Genomic DNA, 21,584 nt, shown 5'->3' with positions numbered 1-21,584 from the left:
AAGAGAATGTGAGGTGAGATGGTGGAATAGGAATGTGTCATATAGACCAAGAATTATTTCATGTGAGTGTTGTGTGCAGGTACTGCAGAGCAAAGCTGAATTCAGCACAGATACAAAGAAGGGCTGTAAGGATTATTGACAGAATTAACAACTTCCTATCATTAGTGTGCAGCTTTCTTAATGCAGCAAACTGAGGCCAGGAGATGCTCCATAGGAAAATACCCAGAGATAAGGGAAGGAAAGCATGGAATGCTCCAGGCTCTTTCCTGGAAGCTCTCTAAGCCTACAGAATCTACTATCTGATCTTTTTCTCTCAACCTACAGCATAGTTTGTTCAGGGTTAGTGAAGTGAATTGGTAGAAGGAGTGACTCAAGAACATCAGAGACAGTCTGAGATAAGAACGAGGGGGAGGACAAGTGGCATGGGGAGGAGACAGAAGATGGGGAGAACCACAGTATCATACCAAGGTGTAGACAATGAGCTGGTCCTCCACTGGCTGTGAAGATTCAGAAATGTCATCAAAGGACTTCCAGGTTTTGAAGAATTATTAACAGAGAGGAACCCAGGAGCAAGAGACAAAGGTCTTTCTGTCTTGACCCTTTCCCCTGGCTGACTGCAAATCAGTTGTTTTATTTTCTCATTTTGTAGGTGAAGGGAACTTGGTTCTTGCATCCTCAGCAGAAAACAGGTTTGTGGGATCATCCTCAAACTACCCTCCCTCTTGGGCAGTCCAACTTTTGCTAATGTGAAACTGGTTTCACAACTCCTGGTGCACAGAGCAGGTGCCCAAACTCCTTCAGAGCCAAATTATCTTCTTTTCCTAAACAGCAATAAGCAGTGTTGGAGTTTCACACTACTCTGCCCTCACCACAATGTCTTGAGCCATGCCAGGGAAGCTCTGGTTAGATGATCTCTGGTGATGTTGGCAGGAAAATGGCATGATACCAAGGGATGCCACGTCTCTTGAGTACACCTATTTCCTCCATGATTTAATGTAGGTTAAAAAAAAAGAAAATCAGATCATTTAGCCAAGGATCTGCTAATAAGTGCTGGAATTTTGCCTTGAGGCCTCCATCCAGCCCGTGCTGTCACCACAGTACTGTGTTCCCAGGGGCTCTGTCAGCTCTCAGGAAGGAGGTCAGTTCTAATAACTCCTGTTTTCAGAGCTGAGTGTAATCAAATCCCATGTTTGTGGTAATTGCTCCATCACAGGAGTGTTGTGGCAGTGAGCTCTGGGTATGGGGGCACCTCCCAGTGTTCAGTGGCTCTGAGCTGTGGGGCTGGGAGAGCACTGTGGGGTCACAAGTGTGACTGCTTTAAAAGGGGTAGTGTGACAGAGTCAGGTCAAGTGTGCTCAGTAAGTCAGTGTCACGTTTGTCCTGCAGCTGATGCACATCATTGGTGGTGCTGTAATCTCTTACCCCTGGGGAAAGGGGAAAGATAATGTTAAACCAAAACCAACCCTGACTTATCAACTGTTGTATTTGTTATCTACTCTCTTTGTAGCCTATTAGAGCAATTATGGCATCAGACTGTCTTTTTTTTTTTACCCCAGAGCCCTCTCACAATCCCCTGACCACAGCCACTTTGCTTCTTTTTCAGCCTTTATGCTAATAAAATTATAACTGCTGGTTTAATAATGTTTTTTTTTCCAAGTCCATATTAATTTTAGTCTCTGTTCTGGGAAATTCTATTAGTTTTCGCCACAGATGAGTGTTTTCAGATAAACAACATCTTTATTCCAGCTGGGACTTGATCGTCAAGTTTATATTAATTATCTAATCTTAAAATAGTCTTAAACTGCTAGAAATGCTGCAATACAGTCAAGTATCACCATTATTTCCTCCCTATGAGACAGTGCCTTAGAATTAAAAGAAAAATCAAACAAAAAACAAAGCAAAGCAAAGCTGGTATTGATAGCCTGGTGAGAAATGACTTGTACCAAGGACAGGAGGTGATGGAAGGCAGTTTTGCCTCCTGGGCACAGCCACTTCCATGGGAATATGTACTGCAGTCCCTCTCTCATCCCTGGAGAGTGGGTTCAGCACGTGGCAGTGCTCTCTCTGCAGGCACAGTGTCACTGTCCCATGCCAGTGTCTGGGTGTCTGGCACCAGAGCAAAAACACCCCTGTCCCCTCCGTTTTCAGGTGTCCCCATGAAGGTGACAGCCAGAAGCTGTCACAGTGTGGCAAAGGTGCAGAGGGGGCACCACTGGAGTTACAGATGGTCAGAAGTGCCATCTGAAAGTGGCTGGGCAGGAAAAAAAGCAGTTGGTATCAGAGAATCCCAGAATATCCTGAGTTAGAAGGACCATCCAGTCCAGCTCCTGGCCCTGCACAGACACCTCAACAATCCCACCCTGTCCCTCAGAGCGTTGTCCCAACAGTCCTGGAGCTCTGTCAGCCTTGGGGCTGTTCAGTACCTGACCAGCTGGAAGGTGGGAACGTGTTTGAGGCTGGGAATATGTTTTGAGGAAGATTCAGGCTGTGCTTGTCCTGTTCTTGGGTGTTTGCAAAGTTGCATCTCCCGGGTGCTGACCTGCTCCAGCCACCCTGCTGCTTTCAGCCAGCTGGGAGAAATGTCCACTTGTCTTTCTCTCTGCCAGGTGCATTTGTTGGGCAGGGGGTTGGGAGAGGACTTTGGGGTAAGAAACCATGGTCTCCTTGTTCTAACAGCCTACAAAGTGGATAGATAACAAATGGGGGGTGCCTGATGAGCTTATTTTATTCTTGTTTTATCTTACTTTATGCAGTGTGCTGGGGCTTGCTCCTAAAGGGTTGCACATGAAGATCAGGAGCATGAAGGAAATCCCAGAATGGTTTGGTTTGGAAAGGACCTTAAAGGTCATCCAGTTCCACCCCCTGCCATGGGCAGGGAAACCTTCCACTATCCCAGGTTGCTCCAAGCCCTGTCCAACCTGGCCTTGGACACTTCCAGGGCTGGGGCAGCCACAGCTTCTCTGGGCAACCTGTGCCAGGGCCTCTGGCCATCCGAGTAAAGAATTTCCTCTTCAATTCTAATCTAAATCTCTCCTCTTTTAGTTTAAAAATGTGCTTTCCAACATTCTTTCCCTGCATCTCTCTTACATTTTTGGCTGCAGTGACTAATGTGTAGTTAGCTCAAGTATCAGTGTAATTGCAGTATGGTTCTAATTGGATAAGTATATTTAATACCAATTCAGTTGATCAGAAACTGAATCTAATTTCTGAGTGACTTAATATCATCATCATAATCTTTTGAAGCATCATATATTTAATGAATCACATTCTCACACAGGCGTCTTAAAATGAGAATGGCTTGTCTAAAAATGGGCAATGAATGTAGCAGAAACTTTATACTTTGTTAAGCTGCAGAGTTGAAATCTTGAGGAGGTCACTTTTAAAAAGTCTTTGCTTCCAAGCATTGCACTTTCACCTTTGGCTCTGGGAATGCAATGGATTTTAACAGAGTTCCCTGTGCTGTCAGACACTCCGTGCAGCTCTGCTCACAAATACCCTTCATCTGCCAAGATCGAGTGCAAAGGGCTTGAAGAGTACATGGAGAAAGCCATACCCTGCAGAAAGTATTTGTCTCATTTATGGAGACAGCGTCACTCAATTTTAAGTGTAGAAACATCTTTTAAGCAAAGACAATTATCTCCTTAAGTTGCTGGTAAGACCTGATTTCCAGAAATAAATGCCCAGTGAATGAGCTTTATTTGCATCTGAATTGCACATCCAAGCTTAGAAAGTTTGTCTGCAGTACTGCCCAAGTGTCGAGTTTTACACGTGTGGAAGGTGTTAACACAATCCTCCAAGATTACTAAAAGGCAATATTGATGTACTGTCAGTTAAACTGCTTGGAAGCCTGTTGAAAATGTAGATTTTTCAGAATCTTCCCTTCACTGCCCCATCTCCAGTGCAGGTCCCTTTGGGCTGCAGCACCAAGTGCAGGTGAGCTTGGAATAAAAAGTACCTGGTTCACATGTCTCAAGTAACCAGGGATTAACTGGTGACTGAAACCATGGTTTATGTGACAGAAAAGGGCTTCTTAGTACAGTCTGGTCATTCAATATTCTGAAAAGTGATTGCTTTTAGATTCCTTTACCTCGTGCCTTTCAAGCCTTAGAAAGAAGTGCTTGAAGTATTTAATGATTCCTGACAGAGTTGAGGCTTCATGTTGATTTAAAGGAGAAAGACCTGGGCAGTTCAGGAAACCTTTCTTGAAATATATTTGTATTATTCTAAGTTTCAGATTTAAACAGGAGGTTCTCTGCCTCAGAGACAGGAAAAAAGCCTTGAATGATGGACTAGGAATATTTTTCTGGATGTTTGTTACCAAGTAAGTTTTGTAGGACAAGGATAATAGTGCCTGAAACTATTTCACAGTGTAGAGTGAAAACAAAATGTTGGAAATAAGTTCTTTTAAAAGTGTAGAATTCGTGTAAAATCCAGAACCTCAGCATATACTGAGCTGTTCCCAAACTGTAGCAAATCATTTCCCCCAGCAGTGGATGGAGATGAGCCTTGAAGTGACCCAGTGGCATTTTGTGGGCTCAGCTGTGACTTGCAGGTGGCCCAGGATGTGTCAGGGTAACAGCCCTGCTGGGCAGATGTGCTGTTGTGCTGGTTTAAAGGGAAACCAACAGGAGAAATGAACCCAACACAAAAGAGATTACAAGTCAGAGTTACAATATAATTAAGATATTACAATAAATGCAATGGCACAAAGAGAAATTGGGTTTAACCCCCAAACCCAGCAGTGTAACCCAGCCCCCTGGGGCACAAACACAGGGGGGTTTGGTGGCCCCTGTGCTGAGCCCCACGTGGTTCCCCCGAGTCCAAAGGAAAAGGAGGTGAAAAACCTGTTGGTGCAGATGATGGCACAGTCTGGTGGACAGTGGGGGGTTCCTCCTCTCCAGGGTCTGCTCCTCTACTGGATCCCATGAGTGGTTCCCCAAGTCCCCAAAGCCCAAGATTCTTTCCCCTCAGGTGCAGGTGGGAGCCCCCAGTGCCTCCCCCAGGGCAGGGAGTTCCACACTGGGGGATCTGACTCTGGGATAAAGTCAGGGGGGATTTTGGAATGGTTGCTGGCCCATGGGCAGAGCTGAGCCCTCAGGTGGGTGTGGAGGTGCCAAGGACTCCCTGCAGGGCAGTTCTCCCAGCTCCTCTGCCAGGCTTCTTTCCCAGCCAGCTCCCAGCCTGAGGGCTCAGCTGTGCCCTGGGCAGCTGCTGCCAATGGGCCATTGGGAACAGTTGCTGGGCAATGGCAGAGAGGGTTTAGAATGCACAGCTTTGGTCACACCCACACAGGGATAAACTGGTCCCACCTGCTGAACTGGGACAGCTGTGATTGCCCCTTCTGAGCAGGATCTGAGTTGTCTGTAGTGATAACTGCATTTGTGTTCAGAATACTCTGTTTTCCCCCCTTGCTGCCCCTCATTAGTACTGAGTTCAGAATCTGGATGCTTGTTCTGGGGCAGAGATGGATGTGGAAGAGTCATGGCTGTGATTAGAGAGGCACTTTAATGCACCATGGCAGGAGGTTTGGTTGAACAGGAAAGGAGCTCTGTATATTTATATTTGCAAGAACTCACATGTGCTGTTTGGCTGAGATCTGTTTATTCCTGGCAAGTGTTTACTCTGAGTTTTGGTCTTTAGGCAGAGGATTTACAGGGAGGAGTCTGGAGACTAAAACCAAGCAGCTCTTCCCCTTGTTCCATGCTCACAATGTGCTGGAGAGGACAGGGAGGACTCCAGGCTGGGGTTTGCACCTCTGCACTGGGATTCTGAACAGCATCCTGCATGTTGCCCTGCAAAATAAAGGAGAAGAAATGTAGAGATAGAGCAAATGAACTGGGGAAAAATACAATTCAGGTAACATTATTAAAATTTGACTTTCTGGATGAGTGTCAGTGCCTCAACCATCAATCAGCTGATCCAACTTTACAAGAGCTCTTGCCCAGCCCTGTGTTTGCCCTCCTGTTGCCAGGCTGACTCCAGGGCAGCTGGAAGCAGAGCAGCTGCTGAGCCACTGTCATTTCTGGGGCTGACACATTGAATGAAGATCATGGTTCAACTGAAAATGATTTAAAATATGTATTTTCAAGTATCCTTGACATTGCACTTTGTGTGTAATTTGAAACAGTGACTGTCAGCAACAAGTAAAAGGGTCTTTGTAAGAGATCCCCTCGACCTGAGAAATGGATGAACTTGGAGCTCTAGGAATTGTTAGACCTCAATAAAAGTTATTTATACAGCCATTCTCTGGGAGCAGCTTCCAAAAGCCACGTTGTTAAATTTAGCAAGATATACCGATTGCAACACTCACTGAAAGGTCTTACCACTGTGTCAGCCAATTAGATTCCATTTGTTGGTACTCATGGCAGGTGATAGCTGTGTTTTAGATAAATCTGATATTTAACCAGTGTATAGTTGAGCTTGTACATGTGAGTTAGGGTAGCTCAGACAGCAAGGACTTTGCACAGTGCTGGAGCTTTATTTGCACGTGCTCAGAAGCAATTAAAATAAAATATCAGTGTTGTTCAGCCAGAATTGGCACACTTGATTAGTCTGCTCCAAGAAAACATTAAAACTCCTGGTATTTTGTTTTGGAACCACTTGGAGTGTGGGGGATGTGTGTGTGTATACACAGGTAGCTGTTTGGTCCTTGTGCACACTCTGGGTAGTTTTCTGAGTGCAAAAGGAAGGTGCAGACACCCAGGGTTTATTTGGTTATGTGAGTGCAAAAGGAAGGTGTAGTCACTAACCCAGGGTTTATTTGGTTTTGTGAGTGCAAAAGGAAGGTGTAGTCACTAACCCAGGGTTTATTTGGTTTTGTGAGTGCAAAAGGAAGGTGCAGTCACTAAACCAGGGTTTATTTGGTTATGTGAGTGCGAAAGGAAGGTGCAGTCACTAAACCAGGGTTTATTTGGTTTTGTGAGTGCAAAAGGAAGGTGCAGTCACTAACCCAGGGTTTATTTGGTTATGTGAGTGCGAAAGGAAGGTGTAGTCACTAACCCAGGGTTTATTTGGTTTTGTGAGTGCAAAAGGAAGGTGCAGTCACTAACCCAGGGTTTATTTGCTTTTCTGAGTGCAAAAGGAAGGTGCAGTCACTAACCCAGGGTTTATTTGGTTATGTGAGTGCAAAAGGAAGGTGCAGACACTAACCCAGGGTTTATTTTCTTATGTGGTGGTGGAGCCTCAGGGAATCCCAGGTGCAAACAGGCATTTCTGGGCTGAGTGGTGAGAACTTCAAAAGAAACATGGACTTCCTGAAGTTCAGCATTGATTTAATTTACTTCTACAAGCATCATTTGGGACAACTGTTCAGTTAATGGAATGATTATGATAATGCCAGTCCAATATATCCTTCATTTAATGGTATCTATTCTAGTTATATTTGATTGCAACCAGCTCATGTTTAATTGTATCCCATGTTCAGTGGTGTGGCAAGAAACCAGACTTCCCACCCTTATTGAAGCTGATCTTTGTGTTTTCTGACCACAAACCTCCAAGGAAACATCTCAGCTGCAGGGAGATGTTCCTCCAAAACAGGAGCCTGAACAGCAGTACAGGAAAAGAAGATTGCAAGAATTGTAGATGGTGTTGGAATTCCTGAGATGGTGTCTGTTGAGACAATATTTTACCCACCACCAGAGATAATATGAGTCAGTCAGCAGCTGCTTCTTGTTTAAAGTTCAAACACATTAATTTGAAGTTTGTATAAAAGCTCATTGAGAAAGAGAGGCTTGCTAATGGAATATAAAATAAGTGAGAAACATCTACCTCCAGACAGTTTCTTCTGCCTTGGTGGATGGTAAAAGTAAAATAAGGATGTAATTGAAATGCCTGTGCAGCTCCAGTAGGTTTCTGTGTGACATTATAAAATGCTGAGATAAAGCTGGGACTGATCAGGAGTCAGAGCAGCAGCTGATGGAGAATTTGGTGAAAATGCACCATAAAATCAGTGTTAGACAATCCTGTTAAGATCCACTGGATAATCAGACCCAAGAATTTTCCTTGTTGGAAGGCAAGAAAAGCAGTGATACCTTTTTTGGTGAAACAGTGAATACCCACAAATGGTTTTTGTTGACAAATATAACTAAGAACATCATCACTGAACACAGCTAATCATTTCAGGTGGATTTCTGGAAAACAGGACAGGATTGCTTTTGGTTAAAAAAAAAAAAAAGTCCTGTAACTTAAGAAACAAGTTGAAACAGAGAAAGGCTTATTTTATATTTAGACTACAAGCAAGTAAATGCTCTAAATTTATGGTTTTTAAAAAGAAATCTTCCTTCCATCATACTATGCTTCCAGGTTGTGAAGCCACTAAATTCATAAATTGAAAAGATTATTAGCTAGAATAATGAGAAAAGGTGATGGGGAGTCTATTTAATGATCTTTTATGGGTTTGATAACCCATGTTAATTTTACAGGTTTCATTATATTGGGATAGACAAGTGTGACAACTCTTAACATCAGTCTTGGTGTGTTGCAGCAGAATGGAACTGACTGAACTTGAGAAGTTGGAACTCTTTGAAAAGGTGCAGTGTATGAGGTGACTTTGTTCCATGTCTGTAAAAAATACTCCAGTGAGATGATAGATATGAATGTACTTCTGCTTAAATAAAGCAGGGAAATGTTAATATTGAGCTGTTGCAATAGTGACAGCTCAGCTGTCAGAAGCAAAAAGGCATTTCTGGTATTAAATAAAGGACATACATTCTGGGAATGGGAAGTTAGATGAGTCAGCCTAGATTTGGACAGAGACCCTGAAACAAATGACATTTAGTGTTAGTTTTATTCCAGGATACTTCCAAGCCCTTTCCCTGCTCCGTGGTGGATTACGAGGTACAGGGTCAGTAATGAATGTGGGAGCTGGTCTGGGGCAAAAATTATGAGACATGTAGGGAAGCCTTTGCAAAGAGGAACCCATAATGATGACTTTCAGAAAGAAAGCTCAGCTTGAACTGACAAGTTCAGCACTTTAAACTCTCCTTCCACATCTCCAGGGATCCCAGTGGGACTGGGGGGAGAGCTGACAGACTCAGTGCTGCACACTGGGGACCAGTATTTCCTGCAGAGAAGTGCTGGAAGGAAAACATATTATTGCTGGGAGGACACTTGAGGTATTTCACTAGAAAAAGCTGCACCTGCTCCTTGTGTCCCTTTCGCAACATGAGGTTGTTGGTGATGTTCATCATGAGCACCACATGTGGTCCCTTATGCAGGGGCAGCAGTGGTTTGGTTGTAAGAGGATTCCTGTGCAAGGAACATTGATTGTATCTCTGCATTTGGGCCATGTGTGCATGGAAAATGTGCTCATGAGCTGCTTCAAAGTATGTGGAAGTAGATGTGTAACACAACAAAGATTTATATGTGTATATCTATATATGTATGTATGTATATATTCTGATGAGTGTCAATAGCTTGCTAGCACTTGTTACCTGAATGCAACCCAATTCCTTCTGTCTTAATATTCCTGGATGGACTAGAAAGCACAGAGAAGAGCAATGAGGCTGGAGAAGGGACTGGAGCACAGGTGCTGTGGGGAGAGGCTGAGGGAGCTGGGGGTGTTCAGCCTGGAGAAGAGGAGGCTCAGAGGTGACCTCAGCACTGTCTGGAACTGCCTGAAGGGAAGTTCTGGCCAGGTGGGGGTTGGTCTCTTCTCCCAGGCACTCAGCAATAGGACAAGGGGGCACGATGGGCTCAAGCTCTGCCAGGGGAAATTGAAGTTGGAGAGCAGAAAAAAATTCTTTGCAGAGAGAGTGCTCAGGCATTGGAATGGGCTGCCCAGAGAGGGGGTGGATTCACCATCCCTGGAGGTTTTTCAAGTGAGCTTGGCCGTGGCACTGAGTGCCATGATCTGATGAAGGGAGTGGAGTTGGACCAAGGGTTGGACTTGATGATCTCTGAGGTCTTTTCCAACCCAATTCATTCTGTGATTCTATAAAGCACTTGCTCCTCATCCTGGATGAAGAAATTCCAATATTCCTCGATTTATTCCATCTTAACTAAAGAAACTCAGCTCAAGCTTTACTTATGTATTTTCATTCTCTACTCCCACCTCCATAATGTATGGAATGAGGCTGAGTTGGGGCAGGTTCAGGTTGGACATTAGGAAAAGGCTCTTCCCCCAGAGGGTGGTGGGCACTGACCAGGCTCCCCAGGGCAGTGGGCACAGCCCCAAGGCTGCCAGAGCTCCAGGAGGGTTTGGATGATCCCCTAAGGGACAGGGTGGGATTGTTGGGGTGTCTGTGCAGGGCCTGGGGTTAGACTCTGATCCTTGTGGGTCCCCTCCAGCTCAGGATATTCCATGATAGAATAAGATTTCTCAGGAATGTGCTATATGAATTTCATGGTCTGCAAAATAACTCACAATGGATTTTCATGCAATAAATCCCACAGTAGGCGATACCTTAACGAGCCAAACACATCTCTCACAGCCCTTGTAAACAAGAACGTCTTGGGAAGGGATGGGGATGAATCATCAGAAGCAGTGGTGGGTTAATTTGGGGAATTTTGTAGTTCCTAAGTACTGCCTCATCCTAATTTGTTTCTTCCTTCACTTGCTTTGTCTTTTGTGTGGCTTAGCTCTAAAATGATGGACTAAATCTGAGCTCTCATGAAAGTTTCAAAAGGGATGTTCACAGGAAAGTATTGTGTGCATTTTTTAACTTCTGCCCTTTTTTTGTTGTTGGCTTTTGTCTTTTTTTTTGTTCTTTATTTTTATTTTTTAAATAAATAAGTGAGGCAGCCAACTGCTCCTGCCCCAGAAAAAAGCCTGGAGTGGGATAATGAGACTGATGTTCTCATTGTGTCTGTCCCCTCCCCACCTTGGGATTGCTGTAAATGCTTGATCAAATTATATCTGATTTTGTTTCCAGTGTGTGTTTAGAACCACAGGATAATGATGAGGCTTTTCACATCAGCGTTTCCTTATCCCTTTTTAGAAGTATTGTGGTTTTTATCTGGTGAGTCCGTGAGAGTTTGACATTGGACGACTTTATAAAACATTCTACTAATTGGATTTGTTAAAATAAATAAATCAAACACTAATTGGAATGTGCCTTGCCATTATTTTTGCTTACTGAATTAGATATTACGGCGTGAAGTTCTTTTTATTGTGTTTGTGCACTTATTTAAACACCCCCCTGGCACACACTTCTGCAAATTCAATTAGATATTCAAAGGAGCCACTCAATTTATGCAAGGCTGGTTTACATCTAATCCAGGGGCAAGTCTCAGTCACTGATGATGGGTGTGCTCAGGATTAATTAGCATCACTCAGATGAGCAGTGGCATTGTCACAAGCCTGCAGTGCAAAGCAAAGGGTATTTTATCCTCCCTGTGTGAGCCTTTATTTGCTTCAATATGACCCTTCTCAGGAAGGGAGAATCTTTCCTGTTGAGATTTCACCTTGTGAAAAGGGGTCAGCACCACCCACACTTTCTAATGCCATGGAAATCATCCCCATTCCCTCTTTTCCCCACTGAACAGCTGCATTTGTCACTGTTTCATTTCCAGCCAAGCACTCCAAGATCCCAATTTGTTTTCCAAAAATCCTCCTTCTCGTTAACAATTTCTGAATCCCATTTTGGTGATTGTGTGAATGTTTCCATTTTCCTCAGACAAGTCTGTGATATGTGGCTGAAACAAAAATGTGCAAACCTGGTGTCTAAATTCACCGAGTGGTGTCTTTTCCCTTCAGTTTGAGGATTCTTTTTTCTGTGTTGGTCAATAGCCCTGTTCTGCCTCCAAACAGATTTCAGCAATGCATGATTTTCTGTTAGGATGGATTTGACCTTTTTCCCCCCCTATTTTTATGTTCCAGAATGTTTTGTGTAGATTTAAGTTAAGTACTAACAGAGGTGACGTGTCTCAGGAAATGCTGAATGTTAAAACTCATGCTGACACCAGTGAAGGCAACACATCTGCTTCAGTGGACTCCTAAAATCTGTTAATTTTCTGGACTTGGCCACCTGTAAGTGAAGCTGCAGTGCCACATCTGCCCAGTTCTGCAGATAAGACAGGGCTGAGGCCACCTGTGAGGGACTTCCTTGGCAGAACATGGACACAAACTGCTGTGACCAAGGGGCTTTACCAAAATTGGATACAGGGAAGAAGATTTTTGCAATGAGGGTGGGCAGGCCCTGGCACAGGTTGCCCAGAGAAGCTGTGGCTGCCCCAGCCCTGGAAGTGTCCAAGGCCAGGTTGGACAGGGCTTGGAGCAACCTGGGCTGGTGGAAGATGTCCCTGCCCATGGGAGAGGGGTTGGAACAGGATGTTCTTTAAGCTCCCTTCCAAACCAAAGCCTTCTGTGATTCTGTGACTGTCAGAGCAACCCCAAAGCCTGTGATATTCTGCATGTTGTGATGCTTCCCTTCCACTTTCCTAAGTTTCCTTCCTGTTCCATACTACAGCACACATTTTAGTAGTGTGAGGGGAGGAGTTGCTGACTTTTTAGCTCACAAGTCTCTGGGTCCCATCTGAGCCTTCTCTTCACTGTTCCTTCTGTTCTCAGCTGACACAGTAGAGCAAGAAGCAGATGGAAACTGTCCCCTCTTGATACCCAGGATTTGCACAGCCAGCCAGCCTGCCTGACCCCTTAAAATTGACTCCAGCTTTTCCTTCTCATCCTCATTTCCTACAAATTCACCTCCAAATTCCAATTCTGCTGCTTCTGGTAAATTAATCCTCCTGGCTTATTGCTCTGTCACTCTGTGTTTGGAGGTTTCCCCACTCACCTTTTCATTCTTCAGAATGTGGGTATTTTCCTGCTTCTTTTAAGGCTCTCCAGGTTTGAGTTTTCCTTTCTTAGTCAGCTGTTGGCTTTGGCTTTCAGACAAGGCACTTTAAAGCTTTCTCAGGTGTTGTGTGTTATCAGCTGAAACTGCCAATTAATTTCCAGAAGTTCTCCCTGTATCCCCTTTTCCAGCTTCTCCACCTCCCTCAGCATGGATAAAATAACTTATTTAGCTGATTATGGCAAGCCCTTGACAATTCCATTCCCTGTTTAATAAGGATTTCTATCCCATGTTTTGCTACATTTGTTTTGCTTCTGGGATGGGAAACCTCAAACAATTGTTGGGCTCCATCAGAGAATTTATTTACAATTCCATCCAAGTCCCAGTTCCTGGACATCCCTGGTGCTGTGTGCTGAGCAGAGGGGAGTGGGGTTGGTTTGTGTCTGAATCTCTCACACTTTGAGTGCCCCTCTGAGAGCAGAGGATGTGAGGTTGTCTCTGGTACCCACTCTCTGTGATAAAGGTGCTTTTCTCTTGCAGTTCTCACTCTCACACAACCCAGAATTCCTGTTTTCTCTCCTGGACTTTCTAGTGAGTGTGTTCAGTATTTTAATTTGAACTTTTTCACCCTAATTGGTTTTTTTTTTAAAATTACTGAAAGTTGAAGCGTAATCCTGCCTGTTATGGCAGCTGGGGAAGCTTCACAGGTACAGTGGATTTAAAGCAAGAATTAGGAAAACATTGTAAAACCTTGACAACTCAAATATTTGCTGAAACTCTCCTGAAACAGGCAAGCTTGCAAGGGTCATAAAATCAACTATAATCAGAGATATTTATAATGAAAATATACAATATATAAAATTGTTATTTTTTCGGATAAGCTTGACCTCTTTAAACTTCTCTTTAGCCACAGAATATCTTGGGGTGTCAGGTACACCACACAACAAATCCTGCTAATATCTACTTAAATAGAAATGCTTAATTTTGTAGAACCACTTAGAAAACCAGTTGCTGTTGGGCTGCACATAAAATCCTTCTCCAGATGAAGGACTTAATAAATACTTGTAGTAGTTTTAGCTTTAGTTCCAGCCAGGCCTCAGCCAGGCCTCAATTCAGCAGGCCCAAAGGATGTGACATAGAAGGGACAAACATCACCTGACTTAAACAACCAAAGAGATTTTTCATGTCATCTGACATCATCAAGAAGTATAAAAAGAGAGGGAGATGGAGCTTCTGCCTCTTTTGCTCTTCACCTCAGCCCCTGAGGCCGCCCTGCCCTGCCCTGCCGAGATCAGGCCCTGCCGCCATCCCCGCTGGGTTATCCAGGGAGGGGAACATTTTCTTGTTCATTTTTCTCCTCTCTTGCTGGGAGTTTTCTCTGGAGGAGGTTTTTAGGAGGTTCTGTGGGGTTTGAGTGGTTGGAATCTGTATTATTTGGTTGGGTGACTCATTAGTTATTGTTGTTAGTTTGTTTTTCCTCACATTTGTGTGTATATATATGTTTTCTATTTGGTTTTTAATTGTCTCTCTTTTGTATAGTGTAAGAGGCTTGCTATTTTGGATTTTGGGTTTTTTTTCCCCTCTCTCCTCTTCCCTTGGTTGAGTGGGTGGAGGGCCCTTTCTCTCTGTGTTGGGCACAATAACACAATACTGGTATTTGTGTTTGTAATTTCTGAGGAGTTCCACAGGAGCTGAGACAAGTTTGGGCTTTCTTGGGAGCGAGAGAACATGGGTGCCAACTACAGAATTCCTGAACGTCCCCAGTGTTGGGTAATCCCTGTTGTGAGGGCAGCCGTGCCAGCTGTTCATGGTGTGTGGGCAGGAGGGAGGAGGCAGGAATGGCTGGCCATGGAGCTCTGATGGGTGCCAGGAGTTGGCAGCTTGGCTGGCAGAGCAAGTTGTTTGCTGCTGTCGTTCTGAAGAATATGCTGGTCCAGAGAAGAGCAACGAGGCTGGAGAAGGGACTGGAGCACAAGTGCTGTGGGGAGAGGCTGAGGGAGCTGGGGGTGTTCAGCCTGGAGAAGAGGAGGCTCAGAGGTGACCTCAGCACTGTCTGGAACTGCCTGAAGGGAAGTTCTGGCCAGGTGGGGGTTGGTCTCTTCTCCCAGGCACTCAGCAATAGGACAAGGGGGCACGATGGGCTCAAGCTCTGCCAGGGGAAATTGAAGTTGGAGAGCAGAAAAAAATTCTTTGCGGAGAGAGTGCTCAGGGATTGGAATGGGCTGCCCAGAGAGGGGGTGGATTCCCCATCCCTGGAGGTTTTTCAACTGAGCTTGGCCGTGGCACTGAGTGCCATGATCTGGTAAAGGGACTGGAGTTGGCCCAAGGGTTGGACTTGTTGATCTCGGAGGTCTTTTCCAACCCAGTCTCTTATGATTCTATTTATAAGGGAGTGTTGCCCTGAGCATTGCTCAGCCCTGGAATGGTTGGTGGATGTGTCCAGTTGACTTTGGTGTCTGCAGAGGACAATGATTCCTGCTTCCCTCTGATGCAGGAAGGATTTTGGAGTTTTGACTTTCACATTTTACAGATTTTAGGAACACAGTAGCTGTAGCAGAGTAGCTCTAGTGTGTTAATATTTCTAGCAGCTTGAGTTTCATGTCTTTCTATCACTAACCCTGTCCCAGAACAGTGAGCTCAAATTCCTTAGTCGTTTAGTCTTTTTTTCAAGGTAGAAGGTTGAAGAATATGAAAAGGAGATATAAACATGGGGCAGAGTGACCCAGAAGTCAGAACGTTAGAAGAACTTCAGAAACCTGAGGAAGAGGAGATCTCACTGACCCCAGACTCAAATCCTGAGGGGGTGGGACCAGGGCAGGAAAAAGGTTGAACTGGAGATGTGTAAAGTAATGATTGGATGGATCATGTTATAAAAGCCATGGAAATTAGAGCTTGTCCACACCTACACTGATGTATTCCTGGGTGAGCCTGGGTGCTCATTGAAGTCACTGCCCTCTTATCTCCTACCAGAATTTGGCTTGGAGTCTTTTTTACAGACTTTCCAGGCATCACCTCAGAGAAAACTAAAGCACTGCAGAGACACCCTTGGCACCATTCAAGTCTAAACCCAGGCACCCAAACTGGATCTGCTGGATCCAGCAGTGAAATGTGCTTGACAGCCTGAGTTGGGTGGATGAGAAGGGCAATGTCCATCAGGTCACATGAGGGATTCCAGCACAGGGATAACTCAGGGAATAAGTAGCTTGATTTGTGTGTGTGACACAACTTTCCAAGGTCTGTGTTGGAATACAGAATTTCACTCTGCTGCTTCTGGGTTCCTCTTGATTCACAAGTGTCCAGGCAGCTGCCAAGTTGTTTTAGAGAGTTAAATTCTCCCAAGTATTTCTGGAATTGCAGTAAAGATCTCCCAGTCTGGGAGGTGGGAATGCCAATTGCCATCTGCTGCTTCTTATTCCCTTGTTGTGGAGAAATTACATACTCCAAAGTAGTGACTGGAAAGCCCTTGAAGAAACTACCACGTACCACGCAGAGCTTGTGTCGTGTGCAGGAGATGGTTAAAGGCAGGTCAGGATGCTGAAGGCTTTGAGGCAGAGAGAAGTGAGGGTTCACTGCAGCAACAGTGATGCTGTGATTGTTTCCTACTGCATTTCTTCTTCCTTTCACCTTTTTTTTTTAATTTCTCGACAGTTTATGCAAATATTCCTGCATGGAGGTATCATGTAGAATTGTCTTTGGAAATAGCAAGTTAAAATAAAGGGGACATACCTGAGAAATAATATTTTGATGGGAAGAAAACAAGGGCTTCCAATGGAAGTGTGGAAAGTGTGAAAAATAACTTTCCGGAAATTAGTTTTATTTATTTTTATTTCCTGTGTAAATTAGGGTGAGAAATATGTAAGTAAATAACCTACCATAAAGAGAGAGGAAAAATTAACCCAGGAATGTTGTCTCTCTTTTGTTTGCAGGTGGTTGTTCATTTGATGAGCACTACAGTAACTGTGGGTATAGCGTCGCCTTGGGAACCAATGGATTTACCTGGGAGCAGATCAACACCTGGGAAAAGCCAACGATGGATCCTGCTGTCCCAACTGGTAAGTAGGATGTCCCAGCTACAGCAGGGAGATGCCATTCTTGGTGAGAATCTGCTGGTTTTCCTCTATGGGTGTGTCTTGTGTCTGGGTCCCCACAACAGGGCAGCAGGATTTTGTTCAATGATAAAAAGGTGACTTTTGGGTTCAAAGTAATCTGACAACAGAATTCATCAATGTGAGATGGCTGTTTACGACATTTGCCATTTGACAGCCTTGCTGAATAATTTCTTTATTCCTGTTTTGTTTCTCATTTAACAAAGAGGAAACGTTTTGGATATAAAATTCCAAGGTTTGTTCAGCTTTGTGCATGTCTCAGGATCACTGAGCTGTCTTCTCTGGGGAGGTGCATGTTGGAGAGGCCAGGGAAAGTAAATCTTTGTAATCTCTGGGAGTACTGGACCTTCCAGTTACCATTTGGCTTTTAATATGTTGCTTTAAATTCTAATTCTGAAAAACAAGAAAATTATTCTAGACAATAAGTTGTTGTAGTTAGTGCTTGATCAGTCTGGGATTTGACACAGGGGAATTTTCCTATGCAAGAAAACCATTTCCAGCAGAGAGTTGCCAGAATTTCTGATTTGTTAATGTATTTTAAGAATAGCATGATCTTCCTTGTGGTATCTGGAATGTTCTTTGAAGAGTTCCCAGTGATGATAATTTCCAAGTTTTGTTTCCCACTGGAAGTTACCATTATGTTGCACATGGGAACAAATCCTGTAGTCTTAATAAAAATGCTGTGGAGTGCTTTGTTCACATTGAAAAAGGGCTTGGTTTAGGAAGGCACACTAAAGTTTTTCAAAAATCCTCATTTGCCTGTGTTGGTTGCCACCTAAATCAGCAGCTGAAGCCTCTTTGAGGCTCACTGACAAACAGACCTCACCAGCCTGTTGAAGCTGTGATTTCCCTCCTCAAACAGAAGTATTTATTCTGGTTAGTGCATTGCCCTGGGAGAGCAGGAGCTACATGGCAGAATCAGAATAGAATGTTGTTCAGGAGGTATTCTTATGGCTGTAATTATTGGGCTGAGAGCCTTGTAATTGCTGGCTGCCTGCTAAGGACACTGTGCTGAGCTGATCAGCAAGAGCTCCTGCCACAGCCACTGACTGACAGCCACTGACTGACAGCCCTGGGTGCTGCTTGGCAGCACAAAACAAGCACAAGTCACCAGCCAAGCTGGGCTTTCTCCAGCACTGAAGGTTAAGTTTTGTGGGTTTTAAATTATTTTATTACTGGAAATTGTCCAGAACAGGAGCCTTCAAAGGGTGTGACAGGTGGTGCTACTTGATTTGCTGTGACATCCCCAAGGGAGTTAATTGGAAAAGTTGCAGTTTTCAGTCTTGCCTGTAAGAGTTTATTTCGTGATTCTGGATGTTGTGGTGTTTGTAATGAAGGCAGTTTGAACTCTGTGGTTCCTAAACTCCCACCCTGTTGTGTCCTGTTCCTTGTCCCTGGTAAGGACAAAGTTGCAGAGACATGACAGGTCTTGGAATTAAGTGATCGGAGAGTGATGGGAAGGAATAGGAACAGACACAGTTGTGACAGGATTGGGAATAAACAGGAATGAATTCAATACTTTGTCAACTCTAAATGTTAAATTAAACCCTTCCTGCCCTCTGTAGGAAGGTGTGTTGTCATCTGAAGTACCACTGGAACCATGGAGAGTTCAGCAGACTCAGAGAGGCTGGAAAAGACCTCCAGGGTTGACTCCAGCTGTTCCCCAGCACTGCCAAGCCCTTCCCTAAACCCTCTTCCCACTGCTCTGTGTTTTATGAACACATGAGCCACATCTTCACATTTTATGGACACTCTCAGGGGTGGTGAGTCCACCACTTGCCTGGGCAGCCTGTTCCTTTCATTGAGAAAATTTTTCCTAATATCCAATCTAAACAACAAGTCTGGGAATGGCATGATTAAAAAACCCCAAAATAACAAGCCAGCCTGAAACAAACAACCCATACACACAGAGGAATATAAAATCTAACATAAAGCCAACCCCAAAACATTAAAATACAATTATTTTAACCAGGCTTTGAGAATTATTTATCCCAAACTAAATGAATCAACAGCTTTGTATCTTCCCCCTCTTCATGGTATCTGATATCATTAATAAAACTCTAAAGATATTAGAGCAGCTGCAAATTTAATAAAGGTTAGACATCAAATAAAAAAATGCAGAAAGCTTTATTGAGGAAGATGCAAAAGTAAAACAGCCATCAAATTGGAAGGTGCTGATAAAAGAAATATTACCTGAAGATATTTCAAGGAGCATGAGGGGAAATGAGTCAGTTCCTCGTGTTACTGATTGATGTCTCAGGACTATTCACAGAGAACAAAAGGCAAGATCAGTAGGTGGGAAAAGATTGGCCACAGCAAATGGGTACAGAAGGGTCTAGTCACAAAAAACATGTTTTCAAGAGCTGTCCAAATGATGCTACCCTTGAAGTAAATTGTAGTGGTCAATTAGACTCCCTGAAGCTTGTGGAGATGTTCAGGGCTATTATTGAGAGTCTATTGCTGGACAGACCCGTAATGCACATTGTTTGTGTTGGTTACTCTTGGAAAATCTGTTTGCTGAGAATAATAGATGTTTGTTTTAAAATTCATCCAGTGGCAAAGCCAGGTGAATAAACTGATGAACAGCACATTCTACTCCTACAGACAGGGACAGCTTTAACACCAGAGCACTGGAATATGTGATGATGGGCTTTCCATGCCGTTTAATTTCTCCACAGCAGCTGAGCTGAATCCCCTGAGCTGCAGAGGGTGTGGTGGTAACACAGAGGGGCTCCTGGAATGGGCATTTGGTGGCCAGGCATAGCCAGGAAAGCTCCAGGCACTGAGGGTGGTGCCAGCAGGGTCTGAGAAAAGCTGGGAGGAGCTGTTGATCCCTCAAAGGCAGGGAGACCCTGCAGAGAGGCCTGGACAGAGGAAAGGGGTGGGAAGTTCAACAGGGGAAAGTGCCAGACTGGAGTTGGACCAAGGGTTAGACTTGATGGTCTCAGAGGTCTTTTCCAACCCAATCGATTCTATGATTCTGCCCCTGGGATGGAGCAACTCCAGATGGATGGACAGACTGGGAATGAGAGGCTGGAAAGCAGTGCTGGGAAAGGGTACTGGGGGTCCTGGAGACAGCAGAACCCTGGAGTCAAGAGGGACGTCCCTGCCCTGGGGGGCATCATGCCCAGCATGGCCAAGGGAGGGGATTGTCCCGCTCTGCTCTGGGGCAGCCTCCCCTGCAAAGGGGGGAGGGGAGGGCAATTTGGGGCACTGCAATATAAGGAGTTACTAATTATATAATTAAGCCATTAGAGAGTGTCCAAAGGAGGGACACAGAGATGGGGAAGGGTCTGCAGGGGAAGTGTGTAAGGATACTGAGGGCACTTGGAGAAGAGGAGACTGAGGAGACATTGCAGGTCCAACTTCCTCGGGAGGGGCAGAGGAGGGGCAGGCACTGATTTCTGCTCTGTGGGACCATGGACAGCTCTGTGGGACCATGGACAGCTCTCTGGGACCATGGACAGCTCTCTGGGAATGGCCTGGAGCTGTGTCAGGCCAGGGTTAGAGTGGGTATTAGAAAAAGGTTCTTCCCCCAGAGGGTGGTGGGCACTGACCCGGCTCCCCAGGGCAGTGGGCACAGCCCCAAGGGTGCCAGAGCTCCAGGAGTGTTTGGATGATGCTTTCAGGGACATGGTGTGACTCTTGGGGATGGTTATGTGCAGGGCTCAGGGTTGGACTTGATGATCCTTGTGGTTCTCTTCCAGCTCAGCATATTCTGTGAGGTCACAACACGCAGTCAATGTAGATTTTCTTTGTTGGGATAGTATTTTAAATACTGCTTTACTTTTGTAGCTGGAAATGGATTAAAACACTACACTGTGGAAATGGTAAAACCAAAAAAGGAGCAGGCAGTGAGTTGCTTCAATGATACTAAGCCACCAGCCTGCAGGGAGACATTGTCAAAAGCAAAGCCACCCCCCAGCCTTGGCAGCTCTTCCCTCTACAAAACATTCTGGCTTTCCAAAGTGCCAGCAGATCTCTTTTAAAATTCAACCAAGGCACAGAGTTGTGTCCTCCTGAATACTAATGATGCTCTCTAGGACTTTATACAGTGCTTTTCATCCCTAGATTTCTGAGTACTCTTCAGAGGAGGTCAGTACCATGAATGAGAGCCTGAGTCCCTGAAGCTGTGTAATTCTCTGCTGACACGCTGCTGCAAAGGTCTCTGCCCAGGGATGTCTTTCTAGCCTTTATTTTTTTAATTAAAATGTCAAATAAAAAGGCAATTAAACTGCTCCATTAGCAACGTAGAAGTTTTTAGGCAATTTGTTTTACTCCGTTGCCAGCAAATAAACTGTTTCCCATGAATTCTGTGATTAATTCCTTAGGGCTGGAAACAGTGTTAATTAGGGGATTAAGAACCAGATGTTTATTGTTCTGAATAAATGTTTCAAAAACGTGAAAGGCATGAATTGTAGGTATCCAGCCCCCAGACATCGGTGGGACTCTGGTTCCACCCCCTTGCACAATAGCAGCAGTGATTATAACAAAATATTCTTTAACAGATGGGTGTTTACTTAAGCCTGAACACCCTCAGTGATGACTGTTCTACAGCTTTGGGCTGCTTGTTCCTCTCTTTGAATTGTAAAGGTTCTCAGTCCTTCATTTTCCTTTCTGTGGCTTCATCTCATTATTTTTTCTTCTATCTTGACTGGGGGAATCATCAATTGTTGCTTTCTTATATCCTTTCTTATGTAGTTGCATGCAGTTAAATCTATATCTTTAAGGATTAAATTCTTTTAAC

General features: G+C 44.4%; 1 protein-coding gene across 10 annotated transcripts in view; it reads left to right on the top strand.

Moving 5' to 3' along the window:
- Nucleotides 1-21,584, top strand: part of PTPRT (protein tyrosine phosphatase receptor type T) — a 503,103-nt gene that overhangs the window by 111,085 nt on the left and 370,434 nt on the right. For all 10 annotated transcript variants that reach the window (XR_011699370.1, XR_011699371.1, XM_071573285.1 and 7 more), the window contains exon 2: nucleotides 16,658-16,783. Coding sequence is in view for 8 of the 10 variants with exons in the window: in XM_071573285.1 (XP_071429386.1) it covers nucleotides 16,658-16,783 (126 nt within the window). In the remaining 2 variants the exon portion in view is untranslated. The remainder of the gene's footprint in view (nucleotides 1-16,657; nucleotides 16,784-21,584) is intronic.

Source organism: Pithys albifrons, chromosome 18 (assembly GCF_047495875.1).
Source record: "Pithys albifrons albifrons isolate INPA30051 chromosome 18, PitAlb_v1, whole genome shotgun sequence".
Lineage (NCBI taxonomy): Eukaryota > Metazoa > Chordata > Aves > Passeriformes > Thamnophilidae > Pithys > Pithys albifrons.
Note: the sequence above shows the minus strand (reverse complement) of the source record. Positions and strands in the feature narration are given on the sequence as shown.